The 24,994-nt window shown below is 37.9% G+C and overlaps 1 protein-coding gene across 2 annotated transcripts in view; it reads left to right on the forward strand.

Moving 5' to 3' along the window:
• The first annotated feature begins 473 nt into the window (after window positions 1-473).
• The window catches only part of LOC131969827 (kinase suppressor of Ras 1-like), a 38,573-nt gene continuing 14,052 nt past the window's right edge, over window positions 474-24,994 (forward strand). For both annotated transcript variants that reach the window (XM_059331047.1, XM_059331048.1), the window contains exons 1-7: window positions 474-596; window positions 17,375-17,519; window positions 18,647-19,013; window positions 20,429-20,592; window positions 20,711-20,777; window positions 24,669-24,752; window positions 24,848-24,909. In XM_059331047.1, coding sequence (XP_059187030.1) covers window positions 594-596; window positions 17,375-17,519; window positions 18,647-19,013; window positions 20,429-20,592; window positions 20,711-20,777; window positions 24,669-24,752; window positions 24,848-24,909 — 892 coding nt within the window. In that variant the 5' untranslated portion in view covers window positions 474-593. The remainder of the gene's footprint in view (window positions 597-17,374; window positions 17,520-18,646; window positions 19,014-20,428; window positions 20,593-20,710; window positions 20,778-24,668; window positions 24,753-24,847; window positions 24,910-24,994) is intronic.

Genomic DNA, 24,994 nt, shown 5'->3' on the forward strand with positions numbered 1-24,994 from the left:
TGCACAGGAAGTGGAGGATTTCTTGTGAGGTAGGGTGGGGTGCAGCACTGATTAGAAATGTGCACTGAAAAACATTCTGGACATGTAAAGAGTGGAACTACAGCAGCTGTTTTGAAGCTTTTAACAGGAATAATGAGAAGCCAGAAACTATTCATTATAAGGTTGTTTTGCATTCCAGTATGTAAAACATAAAAAGCACTATCAATTCCTATAATTATTGAGAGACCAGCTCATAAAACAAACTTCACAGCAACTATACAAAGTTAATAAAAATGAAACTGTAATGGCCCTGATTTTCCCAAAACGAGTTTAAATGTCCCACGGTTGGTCGCTGCTGATCGCTGATGCGCAATGTTGGCATGTCAGAAAGACAGCCTGGCTGAGTGAGAGAGCAAGAAAGAGAGAGAGGGGGGGGAGGGAAATGTAAGTAGGAGGGAGGAGAAAAACAGGGAGTGTGATAACAATGCTGGGAAGATTTGTTGGCTCTCTGTCAGTGTGTTTCCCAGCAGCCTGCTGCGCTCACGGATTACTCTCTAACAGTGCCTGGATTATGAGAGCAGGGGTTCTAATGTTCACTAGATACTGTCAAACACATGGTATGTACAAAACCAAACATCTGCTGTATCTGTCTGCCAGCTTTCAGCCTGTGATAGAAGAGTTAGGAGTGGTGTTTCCTTCATTTCCTTATGTGTCAGCAGTGCTGCTGGAAAATTAGAACACTCCTGTTTTAGGTAGTTACAGTTAGTGTGTGTGTGTGTGTGTGTGTGTGTGTGTGTGTGTGTGTGTGTGTGTGTGTGTGTGTGTGTGTGTGTCCTGTTTGTTTAGCCGTTTGCATCCTGTGTATATTGTTGGCAGTGGTGAGCTTTAAGACAATTTTTATTTGCCTGTTAGGTGGAGGCGTATATTGGAGCCCACGTGCCTGTTGGTGTGGACTCTGATCCAGTCTGTGTGCTTTACTGTTTACTCAGGAGTTTGTTTCCGTGTGTTTATGAAAGAGAAATGTGAAACTAGTAATCGGTGTCAGAGGAAGATTTTTGGCAGAGGAGTCTGGCTGTTTCGTGTGTGATTTACCATCATGAAGTTCATGAAAGCATTTCTTTCCTACTCAGTCAGTCAGTCAGTGTCCTTTCTTGCTGTCAGTGTTCCTTCCTTTCCTTTTAGGCTTTCGTCACCCGTAAACACAGGCAGCTTAGGCATGCCCAGGCACTGCCCAGGTATTGGTATGCGTCAGCTTTGCAGTGCGAAGTGTTTTTCTCTAGCCTTTATTTTTTTTTAGCTTTTATTAACAAGGGGAGTTAATAGAAAACCATCCTCACTTCTAGAAAGGAAAACCACATGTACTGTATATGAATGACTGTCAAATGAAGAGGCTCACTCATCCTCCCTGACCCTATGATTCAGTGTCATTCAACTGAATTGTCAGTGGTCACTTTCTGCACCAGAACAGTTATTTTGATCATTTCTGCAAGCTTACTCTCAAGACTTAGGACTGTTTTGAGATGAACTGTGGGAGAGCCGTGTGGAGCACTGAAGTGAAACTTTTTTTTACATTTTTACCCATCAGCTTGTTTCCAGGTGTTGGGGAGTTCCATCTTTAACACATGGTCTAAAGTGCATTCAGGGCGTATCCAACTCACTGTTTAATAACGCACAATCTGGACACAAAGTTCGGTGCAATGGGCAAAGCGGTTGTATTTAGCCTCCTCATTAATTATAGGTGTGTTTTGGGCATAACATGAATTACATCAATGAGAGCGTCATCTCCCTTTCCCCTTAAAAGTCGGGTGTGCCTACACCAGGTGCATTGATATTTAAATGGCAGATTTGTCCCATCAACAACTCATTTTGACTGCAAAGGACAAATGCAGTGATACACTGTTTTACTGTGAGAACAAGTGCTGATCATCTGAATCTGCGGGAACGTACCCCTAGGCTGTGTTGCTTGTTTAAATGACGCATTTTATTGATGTGTGTGGTTTAATAATGAAAGAGTAAGTCACTGCAGCAAATGTCGTGGGACATTCAATTAGCAAAAATAAAAGTAGTTATAAACTTGAAAAGAAGAATTAAATGTTTAGTTTCTGAAATAATCAGTGAAGTTACGCTGCTGTCTGTTCTTAATGGGAATGCACCTGCCTGATGGAAAATGAAGCAGCAGCCGACAGCAGCTTTACTGCAGAAATGGCTCCATTAAAAACTCTTGACAGTGAGGTCTATGGACATCCAGATTCTAGTTGTTCTCTACAAATGTAACCTTTTAGTACTGTGGACACCACCAACAGAGTTCTTAACCAAACCTAACCAGACCTTACTCCAACTTTGCCACACCATAAAACAGAACTGTTTTTTAGGAAGCATGTCAGAATAAAATAACCTATCACCACCAGATGGTTTATTACACAGAACTGTCTGAGAAGCAGTCATTGGAAACTGTTTGAAAAAAGGCACTTTCAAAAAATACCTGGCAGCTGTTTGGATGAACCACTGGTGCTGAGACCAGTCGGGAGAAGAACAAAAGCCTCCAGTGCTGTTCTCCGCTCTTTAAATGAAGAAATAGTGTCTAGTTCTAAAAAATTGATGGTCTTGCAGCATCCAAGTTAACCTCTTCAGGAATTGCCATATTTGTTTTAAAAGAAGAGGCACCACTCTGTGTGTTGCCTCACAGGACGCTGAACAGCCAAAAGCATCTCTTGGTGCCTGACAGGATGGATTTATGGTCATGTGATCCTGTAATTCTTGTGATCTTGTGATATGTAAGAATCCAGCTGCCATGCAAGGTAAGGTAAAAACACCCTAATATAGTTAGGGAAAAGACCACAGTTAATTGGAACTCCTTACCATAAATAATGGCAGTGCCTCATTATTGGTTATGAGACACTGCACTGCAAAAAAAATGGTGTCTAAAAACAAGATAAAAACACTAAATCTGAGGGAAATGATCTTGCTGCATGGACAGATAATTTCACTTGACAAGATTTCTTGAATGAAGATTATTAATTCTAGAAATAAGCATGTTGTGCACTTAAAATAAGAAATTACCTCTTAAAACAAGATAAATTAAAGCTGCAAGCAGCGATGAACTGGCCTGAGCAGAGAGCACTGACAATTATTTGTTTCTTACCAAGATAAAAAAAACTTTAGATTTAGAAGTGTTAGATAATGTATCTTGTTTTAAGAGTTAATTTCTTATTTTAAGTGTTCAAATCTTATTTTTAGATTTAACAATTTTAATTTAAGAAATCTGGTCAAGTGAAATTATCTGTCCATGCAGCAAGATCATTTCCCTCAGATTGAGTGTTTTTACCTTGTTTTTAGACACACCTTTTATGCAGTGTAATAATGTTTGTTACCTTGATACCATTACTTTGCTTACTTTGAACTCAGATTTTAATGACACGCAGTGAATCTGGACTCAGCTTTAGTTCATTTCGGTGATAAAAGACATAGAGAAAGTGATGAGGGTTTTCAGTCACTGTCCAACATCGTCTCCATAAAGAGTCTCTGCTCTGATGTCTGCACTGAGGCTCATGCATAAGACTTGTCCTTTTGAAGGGTGGCTGTCGATCAATTTAACAAAAGTTAACCCGTGGTTGTGCCTCACATGTGTAGTAAAGAGCTAGCATAGAAACAGAAGAAAAAGGCACAATGCTTTTTGATGTTAGTTAGTCACAGCAGTCCAATATTCAAGTACAATAAAATACAATAGAATAAAATACTGAGGTAGAATAAATAAAAACAACAATAGAAAAAAACACAGAATGGAACAAGGACACTTAAGAAGTTAAAAAAAAAAGAAGATAAGTTGGTAGGTTGGCAAGATGAAGGTAACATATGATATGATGGCAACAATGTTATAGTGACTAGACAGTATATAATATTAGTACAGTATATAATATAAAATATAATATGTAATAATAAATATAATAATATGATAAAATAAAAATAAATAAAATAATTAAAAATAAAATAATAAATAAAATAATATGATATATAATAATAATAATTATAATAATAATAATAATAAGGCAGGTATAATAATAATAAGGCCTGTTTTTAACAGGTCATTAGTACAACACTAATAGAAACATAATAAAAAATAATTTGGTTAAGCACATTATATGATCACATCAAGTGAATGCAGCCAGTCACAACTCTGTATTAATTCAGATGTGGATAACATGAATAACTCATATTCATTCACATATTACTGCAGATTGGCAGGATTTGTGTAATTCTTTCATCTACTTAATCTTAAACATCATTTCATTATTTCTGCACATTTGCTTAACGTGGTTAAAGCACCCTCTACTCAAATAAGTTTATGTCCCCTAAGATATCTGCCCATGGCTATGACTGACTTATCCGTGCAATGTTTGTCACCAGAGAGGAGTTTTGACTTCTTTGAACTGAAGAGGGAGATGTTTGTGCACAACTTCAAAAGTCAATCAAAAGCCGAAAAAAGAAACCTGAAACCGTCTGTGCAGAGCGGACTTGTCAGTGCAGAGAGTGAAAACACACAGTTACATCGTAGCAGATATTTTTGTATGTTTTATAACCACTAATGCTGTGTCAGCCACTGCACATTAACAAGCTAAAATATACTAACTATACTTAACATTCTAAAAAGCCTTGTTGGTTGGTTTTGGTCGATTTTGGTGCTCGACTCCTCTCCTGTTTCCCCTAAATGAAATATTAAACATAACTAGTGTTTAAGCATATTTTTAAAACATGTCTGAAGGAGGACTTTAAGATAATATAAGATACACCTTTGTCAATGCCCAGTGGGGAAATTCAGTTGTTGCAGCAGTGTTGAGAGAGAAATAAATACAGATAAGTATAGAAAGTAAAACAAATTATTAAAGGTATCTAAACTGAAATAACATGTTTAAACTAGGGCCGGGACTGGAATAAAAAGAAAAATCTAATTAATTAGAGACTTTGCAATTAATGAATCGAAATTAATCACATTTTAATCGCATACAAATATTTGACCTGAGAACAGTGAGAAGTAATTTTTTTCACATGGATTTTTAGTATACCATTGAATAATGACTGAATACATAAGCTTAAGCGACAAAAATATTGTTTATTTTTGTTCAAGTCCAACAGACCAGTGCAATTTTTGCCATTAAGTGTAGCAATAGCATATTTAGAAATACAGTACATTTCAGAAATTCAGGTAGCTTCCATCTGTTGGTTTTTTGTAACTAAATGTCCCATCATCCACGGGGCCAACCAAAGCGTCTCATCAGCTTCTTCCTTCATGTTCACTGTGGTTTGTTGTTGTCTGAACTCATGAACGCTAGTTGGTGCTCCAGTATAATCGGTCCGCCTGAAACTCATCCAGTGAGAAACATTCCACGGTGCAAAAATAAGTGTGATTAAAATGCATCTTTTTTTTTTAACGCGTTCATTTTTTTCCGTTAAAGTCACAGCCCTAGTTTAAACTACGTGATGAAGTGAGGTTGGTGCAGGGTTTCTGCCAGTGTATTGCAAACCCCGTAAGCCACCGGGGCGAAGACTCACTCCCCACTTGGCTTTCAGGGATAATTTGAATTTTACCTACAGTAGGTAGCAGCGGCATACCCCCAGTTTAGAGAAGCAGGCAAGAGGACTGACATAAAGCTAAGCAATGTGCCGTCAGAAAGGCCCTGTTCAAAGCCATCAGAGTCCAAAAACATTAATTTCAACTCTTCCGATAGAAATCCTGGTGGAATGATTAATAGCGTCAGAGTCAACAAGTCTCTGTTAACAGTGTACACCAGACTTAGAAATGCAGTTATTAAGTAACCGTACTTAGTGCCTATCTGTATTAATAAAATAGAATTAGTTTGGTGATTTCATTCAGAAGAGGAAAGTGGCATGATAAGTCCGCCAGAAACAGATGTTGGTGTAAAGCAGGCGGCAACCTCCGGGTCTGAGCAGGGAGGCAAACCAGGAAGTGCCTTAAGCTGGAGGGTCATGGACAGATCACGGCCCTACAGATTTAAAAAATGGAGCTGTTGCTATTCACAAAAAGACATATCCAGTGTTTTAAAGTAGTAGTCAGATCATCTTCGATGTAGAGTACATTAAAAAAAGTAGTGATTGATTGGTATTAAATAATTCAGATTCCACCAGATTTGTGTTATACATGTGCTTTGGAGTGGACCCTTGGATCTTATTTCTGTTCTTAAAGCAATAAGAGGAAAACAAGAAAATGTTGAGTGTGCTTGACTCTGGCCCATGACTCTCAGCTATACATTACTGACACTGCTGAGTAGTTTACAGTATATTATCTCTACCGAGTGTTTGTCTGTCTGTCTGTTTATCTGTCTGTGTCTCTCTGTCTGTGAGAGAGAAAGATTCAAACTGTATTATTGACAGTCATTGTTATTATACAGAGTTCAATAAAGTTACCGTAGTTCAAACCGTAGCTCCTACCATTGAACTGACTTCACTTTGAGCATCCTGAGTTCTTCCTTGTGAAGAAAAATTAAGAAATTGTTTTTTTCGAGCGATCTGGTTCCTCTGCTTTCCTCCAGAAATTTTTCCCGCCTTTTTACCATGGCGGTCTATGAGGCTGTGGGTGCTTGTCGGTGGATCATCTGTGCATCCTACGCCCAACTATAACTCTGACAGCTTTAGCAGACGAATGTGAGGGAGAAGACCAATTTTCCTACATTTCTATGTATAAATTATTTCTGTAGAGTGGTATCTGCGGCCTAGAGCGAAGTTTCCAAATGTATTTTTTCTCTCTCTCTCCACTTTAGCTATGATGTCATCCACTCTAGCTTCTCGGGTATCTCGGGATTTTTTTGGCGTCTTTTTGCAGTATAATTTGAAAGACGTTTGCCAAAACCCTTAGAAAAGTCATAGCATGCCGGTGGATTTAATACCTTTTTAGTGTAAGCTATGTGTGAGTACTCGACCAAAAAAAACACGGAAGAAATGGAAGAATAAATAGGAAGTAGCCCGATGGAGAGTATATAATGTGCTCTTTCAAGCACACTCAATTAGAAAAATCTAAGTGGGATTCATGAGAAGTGCCAAAGTCAAGTCCCAAATGGCATTCACACTGATTTTAAAGAACAATAAATAAACGCACTTTAAATATTCATTCATTTATTCATTCTCCTTCTCCTCTTATCCACACTCGGGTCGCGGGTGCTGGAGCCTATCAAGGTTATAATAGTTTTGGATTTTCTTTTTTTTAAGATTATTTTTTGGAATTTTACATGCTTTATTGAAAGCAAGAGACAGATAGAAAGGGGGTGACAGAGGGGAGGACATGCAGCAAAGGGAGCTCAGGCCGGATTCGAACCCGGCTCCACCGCAGCGAGGACTGTAGCCTCTATACATGGGGCGCCTGTGTAACCCACTACACTACGGACCACCCTAGTTTTGGATTTTCCATTAGTTTTAGTTTTAATTTCGTTGTGATTTTTTGTTTTCAAATTCAGTTAGTTTTAATTAGTTTTTAGAGTGAGTTTGCTAGTTTTATTTTTGGGAAAATGCTTAGTTTTAGTTTAGTTTTTATTAGTTTTAGTTTTTTGTAATGGGGTGTTTGTTGAGTGCGAGATTCAATAAGGTCACAATAAATGTTTCCTTTATTTCCTTTGTCTGATCCATCTCAGCCCCGATAAGTTTATTAAGTCATAAAACCAGATAGATTAAATAGATTTCATATCAACCAAAAGGTTTACGTATGAAAAAAGTTGACGAAGATGAAAACGAAGGAAATTTTCACTATGATTTCTATAATTGTTTTTTTTTTTTAAACTCTCGTTTTTATTTTTATTTCAGTTAACGAAAATGTTTTTTCAATTCTAGTTTTCGTTATTTTGTTAGTTTTCGTTAACTATAATAACCTTGGAGCCTATCCCAGCTGACACTGGGCGAGAGGCAGGGTACACCCTGGACAGGTCGCCAGACTTTCGCAGGGCACATTTTAAATATCAGAAAAATAACAATAAATGCCATAACAGTTTTTCTTCAGTATTGGCTCAGGTCATTTATTAAAGCATCATTTGCTTTCATGTTAAATAAGTGAAACAAGTTGCACTCAGGTTTCAACACCACATCTGTGAAGCCATCACCCAAATGTCTTCAGCTGGTGGCAGGTGGGGTTGGGCCCACCATGGAGCATTGCATCATTGAACACAACAGGCCATTGTTATTTACCACACTTTTTCAAGTGTGTATAATGCTTGCCACCTACTGTGTCTATATAACCACTGCCCTTTCAGTACATCAGTGTGCTCCTCCAGAGAGCGAGTGTGCGACACTTTTTTGACACAGTCCGCCTCCTGCTGGGTCTGAGGCTTGGTCATCATGTTATAAGTGACAGTATTAGAGCATTGCTCCAATCACCTAAATTAAAATTGGATTTAGGCTATGTTTATTTTAGTTTATTATTGGGCCCCAGCCTAAACATTTTATTTTATTTACTATTGGGCCTTAGAAGCCCTTTATTTAATTTTATTGTTGGGCCCCAGAACTTCCACATATACAGATATGCATACATACATACATTTTTTTCCTCCTTTCCTCTCCTCACGTGCTGTATTTCTCTCTCTTCATACCCTCCTGTCCTGTTTACATCTGTCATACTGTTTGTGGGTGTTTTATACGTTTGGACGGGCTGATGGCTTTTGTAAAGCACTTTGAGTTGCATTTATATGTATGAAAATCACTATATAAATAAAGTTTGATAGATTGATTGATTGATTGGTGTTGAAAGGTTATATTGTGGACTAAAGCAGACTTGTGTCAGCCAGCTGGATGCATGGCAGGTGTGAGTGTGTATTTCTGTGTCTTTGTGTGTGCCTGCGGGCATATTGGTCTATTTTTTTAGTCACTGAGGCTATTTCACATCAAAAAACCATATTTCATCATCTTTCATCTTTTGTTCATTTCTGCTTACTTGATTTATGGCCTTACGATATGAGTGAAACGTTCAAAACATGTTTGTAAAATATTTCCTGTATTAATTCTGGTAAAGCTGGAAGCTGCCCAAGTAGACTCCCAACTATTGCCCCTGATGGCTACAGCCTCCTTTTCTCATCCAGACAAGTCTGAATTCATCTCCAACAAGCCTAAAGATTTGCTCTTTTCCAGGAAGTTCAATCCCACATTTCACTTGATCTTTGAGCTTATCTTGAAAATGAAATAAATCAATCTTTTGCAGATTGTTATTAAATGTCCTGCATCAGTGAGGTTATATATACATCCTTTATTGGAATAAAAAATAACTTGAGGCAGTGATTATAAAAGTCTGGTAAGTGCTAGAGGCATTTTGGAGAAACTGTTTGTGAATTCCTTGAGAAAGTTACGCAAGTTTCTGCCACCAGAGCAGAGGATGCTGCTCCTTTCCTGGCAAAAAACACTTTACATAACAACTAATTATTTTTTTTCTTGGAATTCCCTTCGGGCAGTCCAATTATCATGAATTTGGATATCTGATCCATCAGTTTGTGCAGCCACACTTGTAGCACTGTCTGTTTTCCAGTTAGATTTTCCCAGCTCTTCAAACCACTCAGATAAGCCATGACTGCACAAAGGTTCCCTTTGTAAAGATTTCTGATGTCCAGTCTGTGTATATATTGACTTCAGTGTTTTAATTCATTTGTGTCGCCCTTGAGGAGGGACTCTACGTTTATTTATAACTGGTATATATAACATTTTTCAAAGTATGTTTGAGTATATTGTTTTTTTATTTTGTTTATGCAAGTCCATGATCATCGTAATAATTGTAACCACGGTGACAAAGGTCACAAAATATTTATTTGAACCCAAACCATGATCTTTCAGTAACCCTAACAAACCTGTTATTGTAGGCCGAACCAAGCCTTAACCCAAGTGTTCCTAGAAACATTATTTTTGGACAAGGTTTCGGAAGGCACAGACAAATTATTTTGTGGTGACGGATAAGAAACACTTCTCTGTGTTGTTCTAAAGGGCAGTTATAAACAACATATTGTTGTTTCATTTGGAGGCTCCTTTCTGATATGACCAGAAAGAAAGAAAAGAAAAGACCATGCTTTGGCTTTAAAAACGTGGATATGACCAGGGAATGATGACCGAGGAGCAATATATATAAAAACTGAGTCCACTATGACCAACAATCCAAAATCCAACCGTATTGTTCCTGTAACAGCCTGTTTTATAGCTCATGTCACGTGTAATGATACCACATTTTATTTTAGCGTGGTTTACTACAGCTGTTTAGTCAAATACATATCTATAACACCAGCACAGAAGAAAGACATTTTCCCAGTCAATTTAAGCTGCACATATAAGTAGAAATATGCAGAAATATCTTATAGCATAACAGCCAAAATAAATATCATGAAATGCCCCGCAGTTGAATAGTGCCAACAATGATATTCTTGATTATAATTTGTGTATAGGTGTGTAGGTGTTTGCCTTGGTGCACCAAAAGTAAACATGCACTACACAAAGTACCACCTGGTGCCTCTACACACCTAAGGCATAGCAGGTACATGGTGAAGGTTCTGTGCATTAGCATGCTGAATCCCACTTCATCTATCTAGTTATCGCACTAATTGAATCGTGTTTGGTGTGTCTGGGCCGAGCGTAAGCACTCTCTCTCCCCCTGCTTACAACAACATGGCTCTGCAGCACAGTATGGCTGCTTTTGATTCAGAGTCTGAAATAATATCCATTGGGAAGTTTTAACTAGGGTCCTCCGGCATTTACCCAACTTGGTATAGCTTTCTGCCATAGCTATAGTTCTCTGTAAAGCTGAATGCATGCTCTGTCAAAAAACTTTTTTACCATGTCAAAAAACTTTTTTACCATTTACCATTTTACCATTTTAGCATTGGAAAAGAACAGGGGATTGGATGGATGCATGTAGCTACTGCACAAGAGAGGCAACTGATGAGACAATAGCCACTACATGGACCTAACCAGACTAAAAAAATGAAATAAAAACGTGTATGATGGGTGTAAAATTTGAAATGCCAATGATAGCATAAAAAGATTATGGTGAATTGAGTTTGTATTAAAAATGAATTTATAATAACTCATGATAATCTCAAAGTATAACAAAGTTCATATAAGGTTGGTGTGATGGGTAAGCTGACTAAGACCGTTTCACTGTAAAAACTAATTAGAGTGGCAGTGGGGAGAATAAATTCACATTTTATTTAAACATGCAGAGAAGTGTTTTACTCAAGCATGTTCAAGTTAATTATCATTGCATTAAGATAACCTACATGCATTAAAATATACACAGAAAAAAATGAAAAAGGCCATGGCCAATAGTTAGGAAGGGAAGACGGTTAAAAAACCCAAAATGTCATTATATCTTAATTCAGATGGATAAAATGAGTGACTGTACCAGTATGACAGTTGTTGCTGCGCTGCAGGACACAAGTGTAACTGGGAGCTCATTTGTTGTTGTTTTTAGCAGCACAAATTTAATTAAAAATAATAATCCATATATTGCTGCTAGTAATATATGGATAGTGTCTTTCTAACACATTTGTGTTGTATTTAGGATTAGGGCAAGGTGATAAGTGCTTCAAATGTATCATCAGGGATAAGATGCCCGTCCATGCTCTCAGGGAAGGGCACTTTGATGATTGTATTGTACTCTATTTGTATTTTCACATTGTTTTATTTGTATTTCTATTTGCACACTTTTTTTTACCCTAATTCCCCACTTAAGAGATTAATAAAGGATTTTGAATTGAATCTAATTTACGTGCACCATAGTAATCCAGGTTACTATGAGCATGCATGCAGCAGGTCAGTAACTTGGTTTCTCCCTTATTCCATATTTTATATCTGAAACATGTGGTTTTAACTGTAGAAGAAGACAGTGTGTTGGGCCTGACTGTGTGAGTGTAACAGACAATAAATGCAAATATATCTGATTTTAACAGTCAAACACTCAGAAGATAGTCAGTAGAGAGGTGTCTCTTTTACCTCAGCATGCCACAGTAAATTTAAACAACTTCATGACTCCATAATGTTTTTCTTCTTGTGTAAAAATTTAATTAACAATTTAATCTGTCATTGGCTCTTCAGATATGATGGGAACTAGGGAGTTCTTAGTTCCCAATTTACTTCCTTTTTTTCATAGCTCTTGGGACTATTTGGTCGAACAGCTAGTAGCGACTTTAAGTTATTGTATTGGCCTAAATGTTGGGACATTCTGTGTTGCTGACGTATATTTTTTTACTCAATTAATTTGTTCCAAATTGTGTAATGCGTCCAGCATATAGCCTAGGTCTGCTACTGATTGCTACCAGAGTTATTGTCTTAGATCTGGAATGAGACCGATTTAGAAGCTTCATAGACTTACATTGGATTTGGTTGTAGGTGTCCTCCCCACATTTATCATTGTGATGTTTACTTCTAGTTGCCTAAGCATCATGCTGCATAAACAGGCTGACTGAGCATCCATCATCGCTGTGCTGCCACAAAGAATACAGGCCCAGACAGAAACGGTGTTCCTTTATAAAGAAGCTTTGCCCAAAACAGTTTATAATCCAACCAGAGAAATAAATGTAGCAATTGTGATCATTTGATTTACCATTTTAACAGTAATACTAGCAAGGAACATATGAAGAACAGCAGAGACATTGTTTGCTGTAAAATGTGTGTATCTATTATATCTGTATAACATTATATATAACTTAATTGAGATGTTTCCGTGGATACGCATTGTTCAGCTTCTCTCCTGATGATGGCTCGCCTTGTTAGTGACCTGTCAATCAAAGGTAGCCACGCCCCAAATCATACAATTCTTTATCTTCTATTTTCTTCTAAATGGGCCCATTATTTGAACTTTTAAAGTTTTTTGTTTTTTTTGGCATTTTACTGCTTTATTTGATAGAGAAGATAGAAAGGGGGAGACAGAGGGGGAGACATGCGGCAAAGGGACCTCAGGCTGGATTCGAACCCTGGTCCGCCACAGCAAGGACTTAACCTTGATGGTACGCACTCTACCAGTGTAAGCCACTGGGACGCCCTGATTATTTTTTGGATTTTTTACTAGCGATTGAGACCGTAGTGTTGTCAATCATCTGTCCTCTCTCTATCACACATGCTGGTCAATGTGATAAACATAGTATTGTGTTTTTACATAAACAGACCTGCAGTGTCTGACAAACAGTGCTGAGCTGACATTAGTGAAGGAGATCAGTAGATGGGAGGGGGAAGATACGGTGGCCCTGAAGTGCAAACCACACCAGCAATTCACACAACACGCAAATGCGGTGAATTGCTGGCGTGTTGTGTGAATTGCTGGTATGGTTTTCACTTCAGGGCCACCGTAGGAAGATGTGCTTGATGCAAGTTCTGTTTGTTTACTATAATTCACATGTTTTTGATGTGATGAGAAACAGCAGAGTTTGTGTGTGCCAGTATGCAAACATTTAGACAAAAGGTGAGCTTCACTCTCTTCTCTGTTGGGCAAACCAACATAAAGCTGCATTACCACCACCAGTTGGACTGGAGTCGCTACACTCTGATTCAAACAGCTGCTGAGTCAATTGAAACATCTTGTGGTAAAATCCGATATTCAAGTCCAGTCCGGTGCTTAATTCGGTGCATTTTTTACGCTGGCCCAACCCTACTACGTAGCAGTGGACAAAAACTACAGTAACGGCTTATGATATGGTATATGTTATTGTTGTAGTTCTATTTGATTACAAACCAAAGTATTGGATCAGTTATCTTCATGTTGTGCAATAATCAGGATCACATAACACAAGTTATTATTGGTTATTGTCTGAACCAAATTTATTGACAATTCATTCTATAGTTGTTTAGACATATTAGATCACTCTGCTGGTGGTGCTGGACAAAACATTAGGGAAACATTAAAGTAATTAGGAGTCACCCACTGGGGGTGATGAATGTACACAAAACCTGTACAGTATTTGTCAAAGTATGTCTGGACCAAAGCAGTGAAATGACTGGATTTGCCACCCACAGAGCTCATCTGCTCAAATCTGTTGCTGTGTAGGACTGCGGACACTGACAGTCACGCTCAATATTTACAGTATTTTTAAGGAAAAGGCTTTACTCCTGTGGGTGGATTGGTTTTATCTCATTTCCACTGTGTCACCACGTTTCCTGACTCTGACAGTCAAGTTTACCAGTGCTAGATGTTTTGACCTCACATGCCTGACACCATTTATCGAACAGAAAACTCTTCACTTGTGCCAATTCCATACTGGTTGGCAGATTTATCTCTATTTCTAAATTTCTAACAATAAGCTTCAGGAACCAGATTATATGCCTGCAGAACATATTTTTTTTTACATTATCTGGCCCAGACAGTGGATAGAGACAAGGGCAGAGGCAGAGGCTCTCAAGCTCAAGTCCTGATATGGAGCTTGCAATTCAAGCTCTTCATTTCTGTTCTCCACTGAGGGTGACAGAGAGATTCACTGAGGAGATACTAGGGTTGTCAAAAGTATCGATACTCAAAAAAGTATCGATATTAAAACGTTGTACCCGGATACGATACTCATTTTCAAAAGTATCGAAAGTGTTATTTTCTCTCTTGAAGTCCCAGAATGAAGCAGAGAAAAGTCGACTTGTCAAGCTTGCCTAATATTGTGCACAGCATCCAAAATATTGTTCTAATTGTTATTGTTTATTGTATTTATTTATTTTTTGCACTACCTCAGACCTGAAGCTTGTTATCATAGTTGTAGTTTCTTTTTGCACAACTGTTTTTATTATAAATATTTAACCTGTGGTTCTGTTAATTTTTACATGTTGCATTTTTGTTGTTAATAAAAATATTTAGAGTATCAAATATTTTCCTGAGTATCGGTATCGAGTTGAAAATTTTAGTTTCGTGACAACCCTAGTACCTGCGTGAGTATCTAAGACCAGATCAGGCGAGCACTCTAGCAATCTCTGCCACTTTTGTTTCAGCAGCACCTGTCTTTCCACCCACTTTAAACACAATACATGCCTCAGCTTTGTTTACAGGTACTATAATACATGAAACACATAGCTGATAGCCTCAGTTCACTGAATCAGCTTTTTTGCATTTTTCTGTTGCTGGTCACAATATTGTCCAGTGGAAAATCCATAAATATGTCCTCACAGCAAAGACACACGCCATCCAGAAGGAAATACAACTAAGCAAACTAACCATGAGTCCTGCCTCAAGTTCAGGCTCAGATTCATCACATACCAATACTGAGCTTTTTGTTTCCCCAGCCTGTCCATTTTACTTATCATGGACACAATGCAGGAAACAGCCAGTTGCCAGGAGATTAAGCCAAGCCCCTTCCCCATTCTCTTCATCAAACACACACACACACACACACACACACGGAAACACATTTTACTGGAATGTGTTTTCTCAGCCCTTAGTGTGTGTGTGTGTGTGTGTGTGTGTGTGTGTGTGTGTGTTTGTGTAGCAGTGAAGAGTAAAACTTGTTTTCACAGTTTGCCAGCAGATTCCAGGAATCAGCCCTGCATCAGGTCTGGCATTTTACAGCAGAAAAAAAAATCACAGAAGACTAAAATTGTTCCTCTGTGACAGCCTGGCTCTTCTTGCCATTCTCGCTAAATAAGAAGTAAGTCAGCATATTGGCAGGTCCATGTTGTAGAAATCCAGCTGTCAGATGACCCAACTTTTCACAGAAAACCTTCTTGTCTCCACTTGCATCAACACTGTTGAAGCTTGTCCTGCAGCTATGAAGAGTCTGACATCGCTTTACATGTTAATCTTCAACTGTGCCCATTCAGACCCTGTTATTCTGGTTTCAGATATGCTCACTTTTCTATGGGATTTAACAGAAACATTCAGCCAACTTTAAATATACATATAACAACTCTTGATACAAGCTGTCGTCATCTCAAAACTTGACTACTGTAACGCCCTCCTGATGGGCCTGTCAGCCTGCTCAGTAAAACCGCTTCAGAACCCGGCAACGCGCCTTGTAGCACCTGATAATGTAATAAATTCCCGATAATGTAATAACCCGATAATGTAATAAAAATCTGCACTTGAGTCCATTGAAAATGTAATAAACCCTGATAACGTAATAACTTCCCAATAATGTAATACATTTTTTTTTTACCAATAATGTAATAAAGTATTACATTAATGGGAGGTTATTACATTATCAGGTTAGCCTTCATTTTGCAAGTCGTGATAATGTAATTATACCCCAATATTGTAATAATTTAACAGCAGACCAACCATTACTTGGGTTCAAGTGGTGATACTGTGTATCAACTCTAGCTCAAGAGCTCTAGCGCCACCAACAGGTCAAAGTTGAATGTTTATTAACTTTTGACCCGTTCATCCGTTTTTCACAAACGAGGTATCCATGACACACGAATGCATTCAACAGCTTCTTGAAATCTAAAGGTGCTTGGTGTTATACTTTATCACATTACTGGTAAAAAGTGTATTACATTATTGGGAAATGCACTTTATTACATTATCGGGAAGTTATTACATTATCAGGTTTTATTACATTTTCAATGGACTCAAGTGCAGATTTTTATTACATTATCGGGAATGTATTACATTATCAGGTTCTACACGCCTGGTCTACAACCAGCCAAAAAGGTCACACATCACACCGCTGCTCATTGAGCTCCACTGGCTACCTGTTGCAGCCCGCATCAAATTCAAATCTCTACTGCTGGCCTACAAAGATGTCTCTGGTACTGCTCCTACCTACCTGAACACCCTGATTCAGACATGTGCTACCTCACAACCGTTGCGCTCTTCCATTGAATGGCGCCTGGCTCTGCCCCCCGTTGGTCCAAGGCAATCCAGACTCTAAGCATTTCTTGTTGGAACGCACTACCAGTTCCTATCAGAGCAGGGGCGTCCCTCTCTACCTTTAAAAACCTCCTGAAGACCCATCTCTTCTCACTGTCCATTTTTAAAACTCATCTTAAAACCTATTTTCATTCCTTGGCTTTTAACCATGCATGAGACTCTGCTCTTGTTTTTAGTGTTTTATGGTTTGCTTATTGTTTTTTAAATTGTTTTTAAAAAAAACATGAATCTATTTATTTTAGTGTTTATACCTGTTTTATTTATTTTATTGTCTCTTGTTCTGTTTCTTTATGTACAGCACTTTGTTGCAGCTGTGGTTGTTTTAAAGTGCTTTACAAATAAAGTTGAGTTGAGTTGAGTTGAGCATCTTCTCTTCTAGCACCACACCACAACTCTACTCCTTAAAGAATTGTCACTAGCACGTATTGATGCACTAATGGCTCTTATTGCACTAGACCTTGATTGTTCCCCTTTTTCCTGTAAGTCGCTTTGGATAAAAGCGTCTGCTATATGACTAAATTTAAATGTATATATATAAATATATCTGTCATGTATCTGTCAGTGACAGAGATGTGCTTCATTCCTCTGCAGGCTGTAGCAGAGTTCTCAGTGGACGGGTTGCTGCAGAATTCCAGCTCTGAGTTGCAGGACATGATGAGACGTCTGGGCTCCAACTCAGAAGATCGTTCTCGCCTCACTGCCGCCCTCTCCTGTCTCAAGAGTCCTAATGAAACAGGTGAAGCAAGAGCCTGCATGTTGTGAGGGGGTCATTTATAGAATGCATAGAAAACATACTAAATATATAAATTGAAATGCAGTAAATATAATTGGTGGTGCTTTATTAATTTATTTCATTTTTAAAGTCCTGTTGGATTGTTCTTTGTATACGTATGACACAGTTTAAATCTGGTGACACTGAAAAGTTATTACAACGTTTTCTTACTCCATAGCTGAATGACAAAACATTTTGCAATTAAATGAGACAGTTAAAAAAAAAAATTGGGCTACCTTCCTTGATAGCTTCTCTACAAAACGAATTTGGTTGTCTGGTGGTTATATTACTATATATATTACTATTCCATGTGAGTTTAAGCTCTTGGCACTCCACATCACAAAATGCTATATGAGGGAGTACAATATGTGTGACCTACCAGGAGTAAACTGATAAAAAAAAATCAAAAAATCAAAAGACTGTAACCTCACAATTTGTTTCTTGTCATTGTATTCTTGCCTTCCTGAAACTTGCTTCTTGTATCTCTTTGCTATTTTCATAAATTCTGACTTATTTTTTTTAAGTTTTGTCATTGCATGCTCCTCACTGTTTTTTGTTTTTGTTTGTTTTTTACTGTTAAGAACTTTTTTACTCTATATGCAAGATAAATAAAAGTACAATAATAAAAATGTTTATCTTGTACGGTTAAACTGATTCAATAGTGTTCTATCCACGTTAAGCAGTGTGGCACTTAAACTCGACTTCTCACAGGTGGTGCCTAAACTGTTGCACTAAAAGTAAACTGAATTTAATTCATTCCAGATGGCATACATTTATGTGTTCATTTATTGGATAAAACTAATTATATTTATTTTTCTTCTTTTTATTGAGAATTTTGTTTCAAACATGTAAAAGTCACCAAAAAACTAAAAAATAAGATAAAAGAAAAGAAAAGAAAAGAAATATACAATGAGAGAAAAAGAAAAGAAAAGAAAAGAAAAGGAGAACAGGTCAAACCTGTCCAAGCAACAGCTCAGTTGTTCATTTTTCTTAAGAAATTTCACAAGTTACTATCCCAACTGTCCTTTTGTAATGTGTTGCGTGATTCTTGTGTACTCCTCTCTAATGTGTGATGTTTCCTCTCTGACTAGGAGGTGACCTGGGGCCTGACTCGGGCTCCTGCAGCTCTGACGCGAAACGGGACAGTGATGCCTTCTCTCCCATCAGCCCCTCCATCCCCCTGCAGCCCACCAGCACCCACGGCCGCTCCATCTCCATATCAGTGGTACCTTGTTCAGGTGCACAGAGACCCAGCATATCCACTGAGGACCCCTTCATCCTGGAGCCAAGCACCCCTCCGGCCTCTCGAGGCTCAAAGACACGCACAGTGAAGACGTCCCACACACCACCGCCACCTTCTCGCAAGCTGCTGCAGCTCTTTCCCAACATTGCACTGACAAGAAGCAAGAGCCAAGAGTCCCAGCTGGCTAACCGCATCGAGCAGCCTGCTGCACACAGGTGGCTTTTAGAAATGACACTGCAGTCATGTGTTTATGTCAACATGGTCTCACAGGAATCCGTGGAATAGCCACAGAATCACTCAAATTTCCGCGAAACTGACACGGATTTCGCTACAATGCAAGTTAATGACAGTCATATCCCGTGGCTATTCCAACATACAAAGTGATTATGTACATTCACTGAGTGAATATTTAGCAAATAAAACATATATTTCTCACTAGAAATGTGATCAAAATCCATTTTTATGCAGAAATTAAGTCAAAATATTGATTTTTTTCACCAAAAATGAGAGAACTGTCCGCCATGTTTTTTGTTCTGACCGCCGGAACCTTGAAAGTCACGTGACTTGGAACAAACCAATAGGAAAAAATATCCATGGAATAGCCACGGGATATGACTGTCATTAACTTGCATTGTTGCGAAATCCGTGTCAGTTTCACGGAAATTTGAGTGATTCCATGGCTATTCCACGGATTTTGAGTTAAGCAAATCCGTGGCTATTTCAGGGAATCCTGTGAGACCAGGTTCGTTTATGTACCTTACCTTTCAGCTGCTAAATATCTAACAGTAATAAAACTGTTCATTGTACTCACATACATACATTTTTCAAACTAGGTACATGTTCATTTATGCTTGAAATCAACACAAAAGAACAGAATGATAGTAGAAAAATAAAAGCAATCAAAGACCACAAAAAACAAAAACAAAAAAAACAACAAAACAAAAAAACCTAGGTGGAGTCAAACCAATAAGCGTTCAACATGCTTATTTCTAGATTTAATTATCTTAATTTAAGAAATCTTGTCAAGTGAAATTATCTGTCCATGCAGCAAGATAATTTCCTTCAGATTTAATGTTTTTATCTTGTTTTAAGACACTTTTTTTGCAGTGTACTCTCTCTTTAAAAATCTTTTATAAATACAGCTGATGCCCTATCACGACCTTAGTGTTCCGAATGAACTAAGGAGACTAATGGATAATAAAGGAGAAGTACATTTGACATCAACCACCCTGTTTTTCCTGACAATCAAACTCAGACCTTCTATGATATTTCTCTGCCAGCAATAACCATCAAGCTAATGGTCAGATGTGGCTTTATATTGTGGGTGGGTTTAGCTAAGTGCCCCAATTTACATTTGACTTGATACATTTGTGTTTAAGCCTCTGAATTCAAGATGGACCATGTTTCACAGGGAGAGGAAGGAGAGGGATTTTGATATGCTAAAAAAATAATACTGAACAGCTAACACAGAGAAACAGTGCCCCTATCCATAACTACATCACTATGGTTTAACTGCTACTAACTTCAGTTTTCTTCCAGCACTTTGTATTGTGCAGCTGAATTTACACAGAGTCCAGGATGAAGTGGACTGCAGTAAACAGTAGTTTCTAATTGCTCTCTGTCCTAGCAGAGCCGGTAAGAACAACAAAGTGTTGGGTGCTATTCATATCAACGGTTGTGGGACCAGCCATGAGGACTCAGCGCTGCGCTCACCGCTGATGTCTGCCTCGACACCAGGCCCGGTCCCCGCCTCAGCCCCGTACATGATGCCCGCCACCCCCACCCTGCTGGACAGTGAGTCCCCATGACAGACACTGGCCTCTATTCCTATTGTCATTATCCTATTGTACTTTTGTGATTCTGTTTCATTTTTCCATTGTCTCTTTTTCTGTTTTTGACATGTTCTTCACAGATATGACTATGCACAGGAGTTCACCTCAGACAATGAGGAGAGACATTGGCCTGGCTGTTACTCACAGGTCAGTTACAATATACAATATATATATATATTTATATATTGTATATATATATATATATATATATATATATATATATATATATATATATATATATATATTAGGGCCGGGACTCGATTAAAAAAATTAATCTAATTAATTAGAGGCTTTGTAATTAATTAATCGAAATTAATCGAAATTAATCGCATTTTAATCGCATATAAATGTTTGACCTGAGAACAGTGAGAAGTAATTTTTTTCATATGGATTTTTAGTATACCATTGAATACCACATTAGCATCCACGCTAGCTGCTATATGTTTTGAGGTTATCCTTGAGGCTTGATGTGCTGCGGTGATATGTGAATTCCTTGTTGCATAGCAACACAACCATGCTCTTATCGATGCTTCCATCCGTTGGTTTTTTGTAACAAAATGTCCCATCATCCACGGGGCCAACCAAAGCGTCTCATCAGCTTCTTCCTTCATGTTCACTGTGGTTTGTTGTCTGAACTCATGAACGCTAGTTGGTGCTCCAGTATAATCGGTCCGCCTGAAACTCATCCAGTGAGAAACGTTCCGCGGTGCAAAAATAAGTGCGATTAAAATGCGTCAATTTTTTTAACGCGTTAATTTTTGTGTAATTAATTAATCTTAATTAACGCGTTAAAGTCCCGGGCCTGAGAGGAAAATGATTGACATTTCCATTTTTGCAGAGGGGTCATAGGAAGTGTTATTTTCTTGCTGTTCAATAAAAGTGTAAACGATGTTGAATGAGTCGACTCAGTAAATTAAACTAAAACTAAATTATTACATTTATTTCTATTTGAATGCTTTACAATTATAATTGCTTCTGGTGATAAAATGTTAGTTTCCATCTACAGACAAGACAAATACAGAACGAGCAGATAACTCTTATATTTTTTTTTTCATTTCCTGTTAATTCCAAATAATAATTTTAGCTCCCATGGGGCGTTTTCAGCTCCGGTATTTGTGGAATTTTGCAACCTACTGTAGAGGTCAGAGACAGCTATGGAACAGTACACATTGGGGTTGAAGTGACTTATGGAGATACCATTGGAGACTTCAGGAACGATGATTGGGGACTTCGTATTTTCTGATGGCAGTGTTGAAAGTGAATACAAGTGGATGAAAACTTTTGAACTTTTTATTAACACACATGTAACAAAGCCATCTCCACTGTAAAGCACAGCAGATAGTGTAAACATGAATACTCAAGTTGTGTAAAGTCATGTGCAGTACATGTACTACTGTGTTGATATTAACTGATAACATTTGATGCTTAACCATAAATCAAAATGTACCTGCAGTTAGCTACTGAGGCACCTCTGTGACCACCACTGTAAAGCCTTACCTCAAGTAGAATTCAACTATTAGTATTATACACTGTAAGACATGTTTGTAGAAAGACTTTTGAAAAACTGTAGTAAACACACAGTTTTACTGTAAAACTATAAAGTTTTGCGGTAAAATTAATAGAAAAATACCATATTGTGACAAGGACACAGTAACCCAAAAAATAAAGAGACTACTCACTGTAAATTACAGTTTTTGATAATATTTACATTTAAATTTAAAGTAGAAAACCCAATCACTGTAATTTTTGCGGTGAAGTTATGGCAACCACAGCTGCTGGTATTTTACCGTAAATTAAACAGATTTTTTTTACAGTGTACCATGGAGGACCAACAGAAGGACTATGTGAAATATGAAAATACTTTTCGTGCCTCATAAGGGTCAAGGATCCTAGACATGCAATAATGCATGTACATTTGTAGTGTCCAATCATAAGCCAGATACCCTGATGACATCACTGTGACATCATCAGGGTTACATTCTCTATAACCTTGACAATGCTAGCCATGATAGTACATTTACATTACGTAACATTTACTGTGGAATGCCAATTTATTGTTTCTTTACCACAGATCATTTAGTTTTTCAGTAGTAGAGTTGATTGGTTGAGATGAACCTACAAGGATTAATCTACTCTATGTTTTATGATTCTATAAACAGACATATCTCCATGCTATTGATTAATGTTCGAGCTGATTGACATTCCACTATCCTTGCTACGGTGTGCTGTTAACTAGGCCTACATGTGAAAGTCTAAGTGGGTCAGACAGTGTGAGCCCTCTGATATAAACCACTGGAGTCAGTGCATCTGTGTGGAAAAATCAAGGAATTTGAACAATGCAAGGCACTCAGTCTGACCCATTGTTTGTCTTACAGACAGAGAATGATTTAATCTAACCTCAACTGCCTCAGTGACATAGCTGCATTACATAAAGGAAGATTTCAGTGTTTAAATAGAACACAAAATTACTTTTTGACACCCACTTTACCCGGAAAGCAATGGCTTCATTAAACATGGAACTTGTCTGGCCTTATAGCAGCTACTGCAATGCAATTCTGTAGATCAGCTCCTACATGACTGAGTCATTTTTTTTTTTTTAACTTTATTGCCTTTATGCACATTTACAGGCAATTAATATCACAAAGGAAGACAAATCAAAACATCTTGAGATTGGGTCTCATCTGTCACACAAATGGCACTGTAAAGGGTATTACACATATTTTATCTGGTTCTGTATTCCAAAAAATAAAAATAAAAATGGATATTTTAGATAATAATTGTGTATAAGAGTCTTAAGTGATATAGTCTGTACCTGGGGTCCACCTTCTCATAAAAACAGGTACTTTTAGCTGTAATTGGGCAGTCATATATTCCATCATATAGACATGTTTTACTTCTGTAACCACTGAGTGATCATGAGGGGGTCATTCTTCATCCAATTTATTTTTTAGGAATAATTTTTCTTGCAATCATCAACAATATGTGTAATATATAACATTGTTCTGTGGTAAACAGGTGGTCAGGAAACACATCTAATAAAAATAACAAAGAGTCCATTGGAAGTTCCACTGCCATTTTTTTTCCAGTTCTTTGACATTTTTCCAAAATGTTTGTACTTCCGGGCAGTCCCAAAATATATGTTAGTATGGTCGCCAACCATGCCACAGTTCCTCCAACATTTGTTGCTAGGATTGTTCTTGGAAACAAAGGTTGTTAGTGGTGTCCTGAAGAACCTAATGACTGAGTCATATTTGAAGGAAGTTTGCCTATTGTGCCCCATCACAAAAACATTCCAGCTGCATAGGAAACAGAAATCTCATTTTATGTACACATTGCACATCAGATGTGTCAATCTAATTGGTAGATTCATTCACCTTTCCTTTATCATCGTCCCTAGCTTCACCAGTGTCTCTAAGAGTATAACACCAGTAGGTTGTGTGTTCTGTCCTGGGTGTACTCAACATAACAGGCTCCACTAGTGGCTGTGTAGACTTTCAGACTTGGCATGTAAAGCCATTTGATACTACATCTAGTCCAGGGATGGGCAACTGGAGGCCCGGGGGCCGCATACGGCCCGCACCCTCACTTGAAGTGGCCCTCAGTACAACTACATGCATTTGAGCATTAAATCTTAAAAAGCGCAGTGTAAAAATGCACAAAATTACTTCTTTCAACTAATATTGGTCTGCTGCTCTTGTACTGAAAAAAAATAAATCACAGTAAGTGGTTATTTTTTATTTGCTTCAAACCTTTTGTATTCCTATTTATACTGTTATACATGCATTTGAGCATGAAATATGTTAAGTTACTGCACTTTAAACATATTTAAAATTGCAGTTTCATCATATCTGGTTAAGTGCACGGTCCTATATGTGGCCCTGTGGTAGTGTCCATGAAAAATTGTGGCCCCCTCCAGCATTTAAGTTGCCCATCCCTGATCTAGTCCTACAATCATTGAATTTACGGGCAAATTGGCATTTGGTTAATTAATCTGAATCAACTGCTTAAAGATAATATTTAAGTTTTTTTCTTTTGTAGGTTCTCAACCAAGTCCTGGCTTTCACAGACATGCCAAGTGTGTCGCAAGAGCATGATGTTCGGTGTCAAGTGCAAACACTGCAAGTAAGAGACTGTAAATGTAAACTTCCCACCTCTGTCTGATTATTGTGCGACTTGTTATGGTCTCATTAGGATACGTCATATCCATGTGTTCACAGGTTAAAGTGCCACAACAAATGTACCAAAGATGCTCCGTCATGTCGGATATCATTTCTCACATGTAAGCAACGCCTTTTGTTTGCTTCAATTTTTTTTTTTAAGTGAATTGCCAGAAAATGATCTTAACATTTTTGCTAATGCTCAAG

Source organism: Centropristis striata, chromosome 4 (genome assembly GCF_030273125.1).
Source record: "Centropristis striata isolate RG_2023a ecotype Rhode Island chromosome 4, C.striata_1.0, whole genome shotgun sequence".
Lineage (NCBI taxonomy): Eukaryota > Metazoa > Chordata > Actinopteri > Perciformes > Serranidae > Centropristis > Centropristis striata.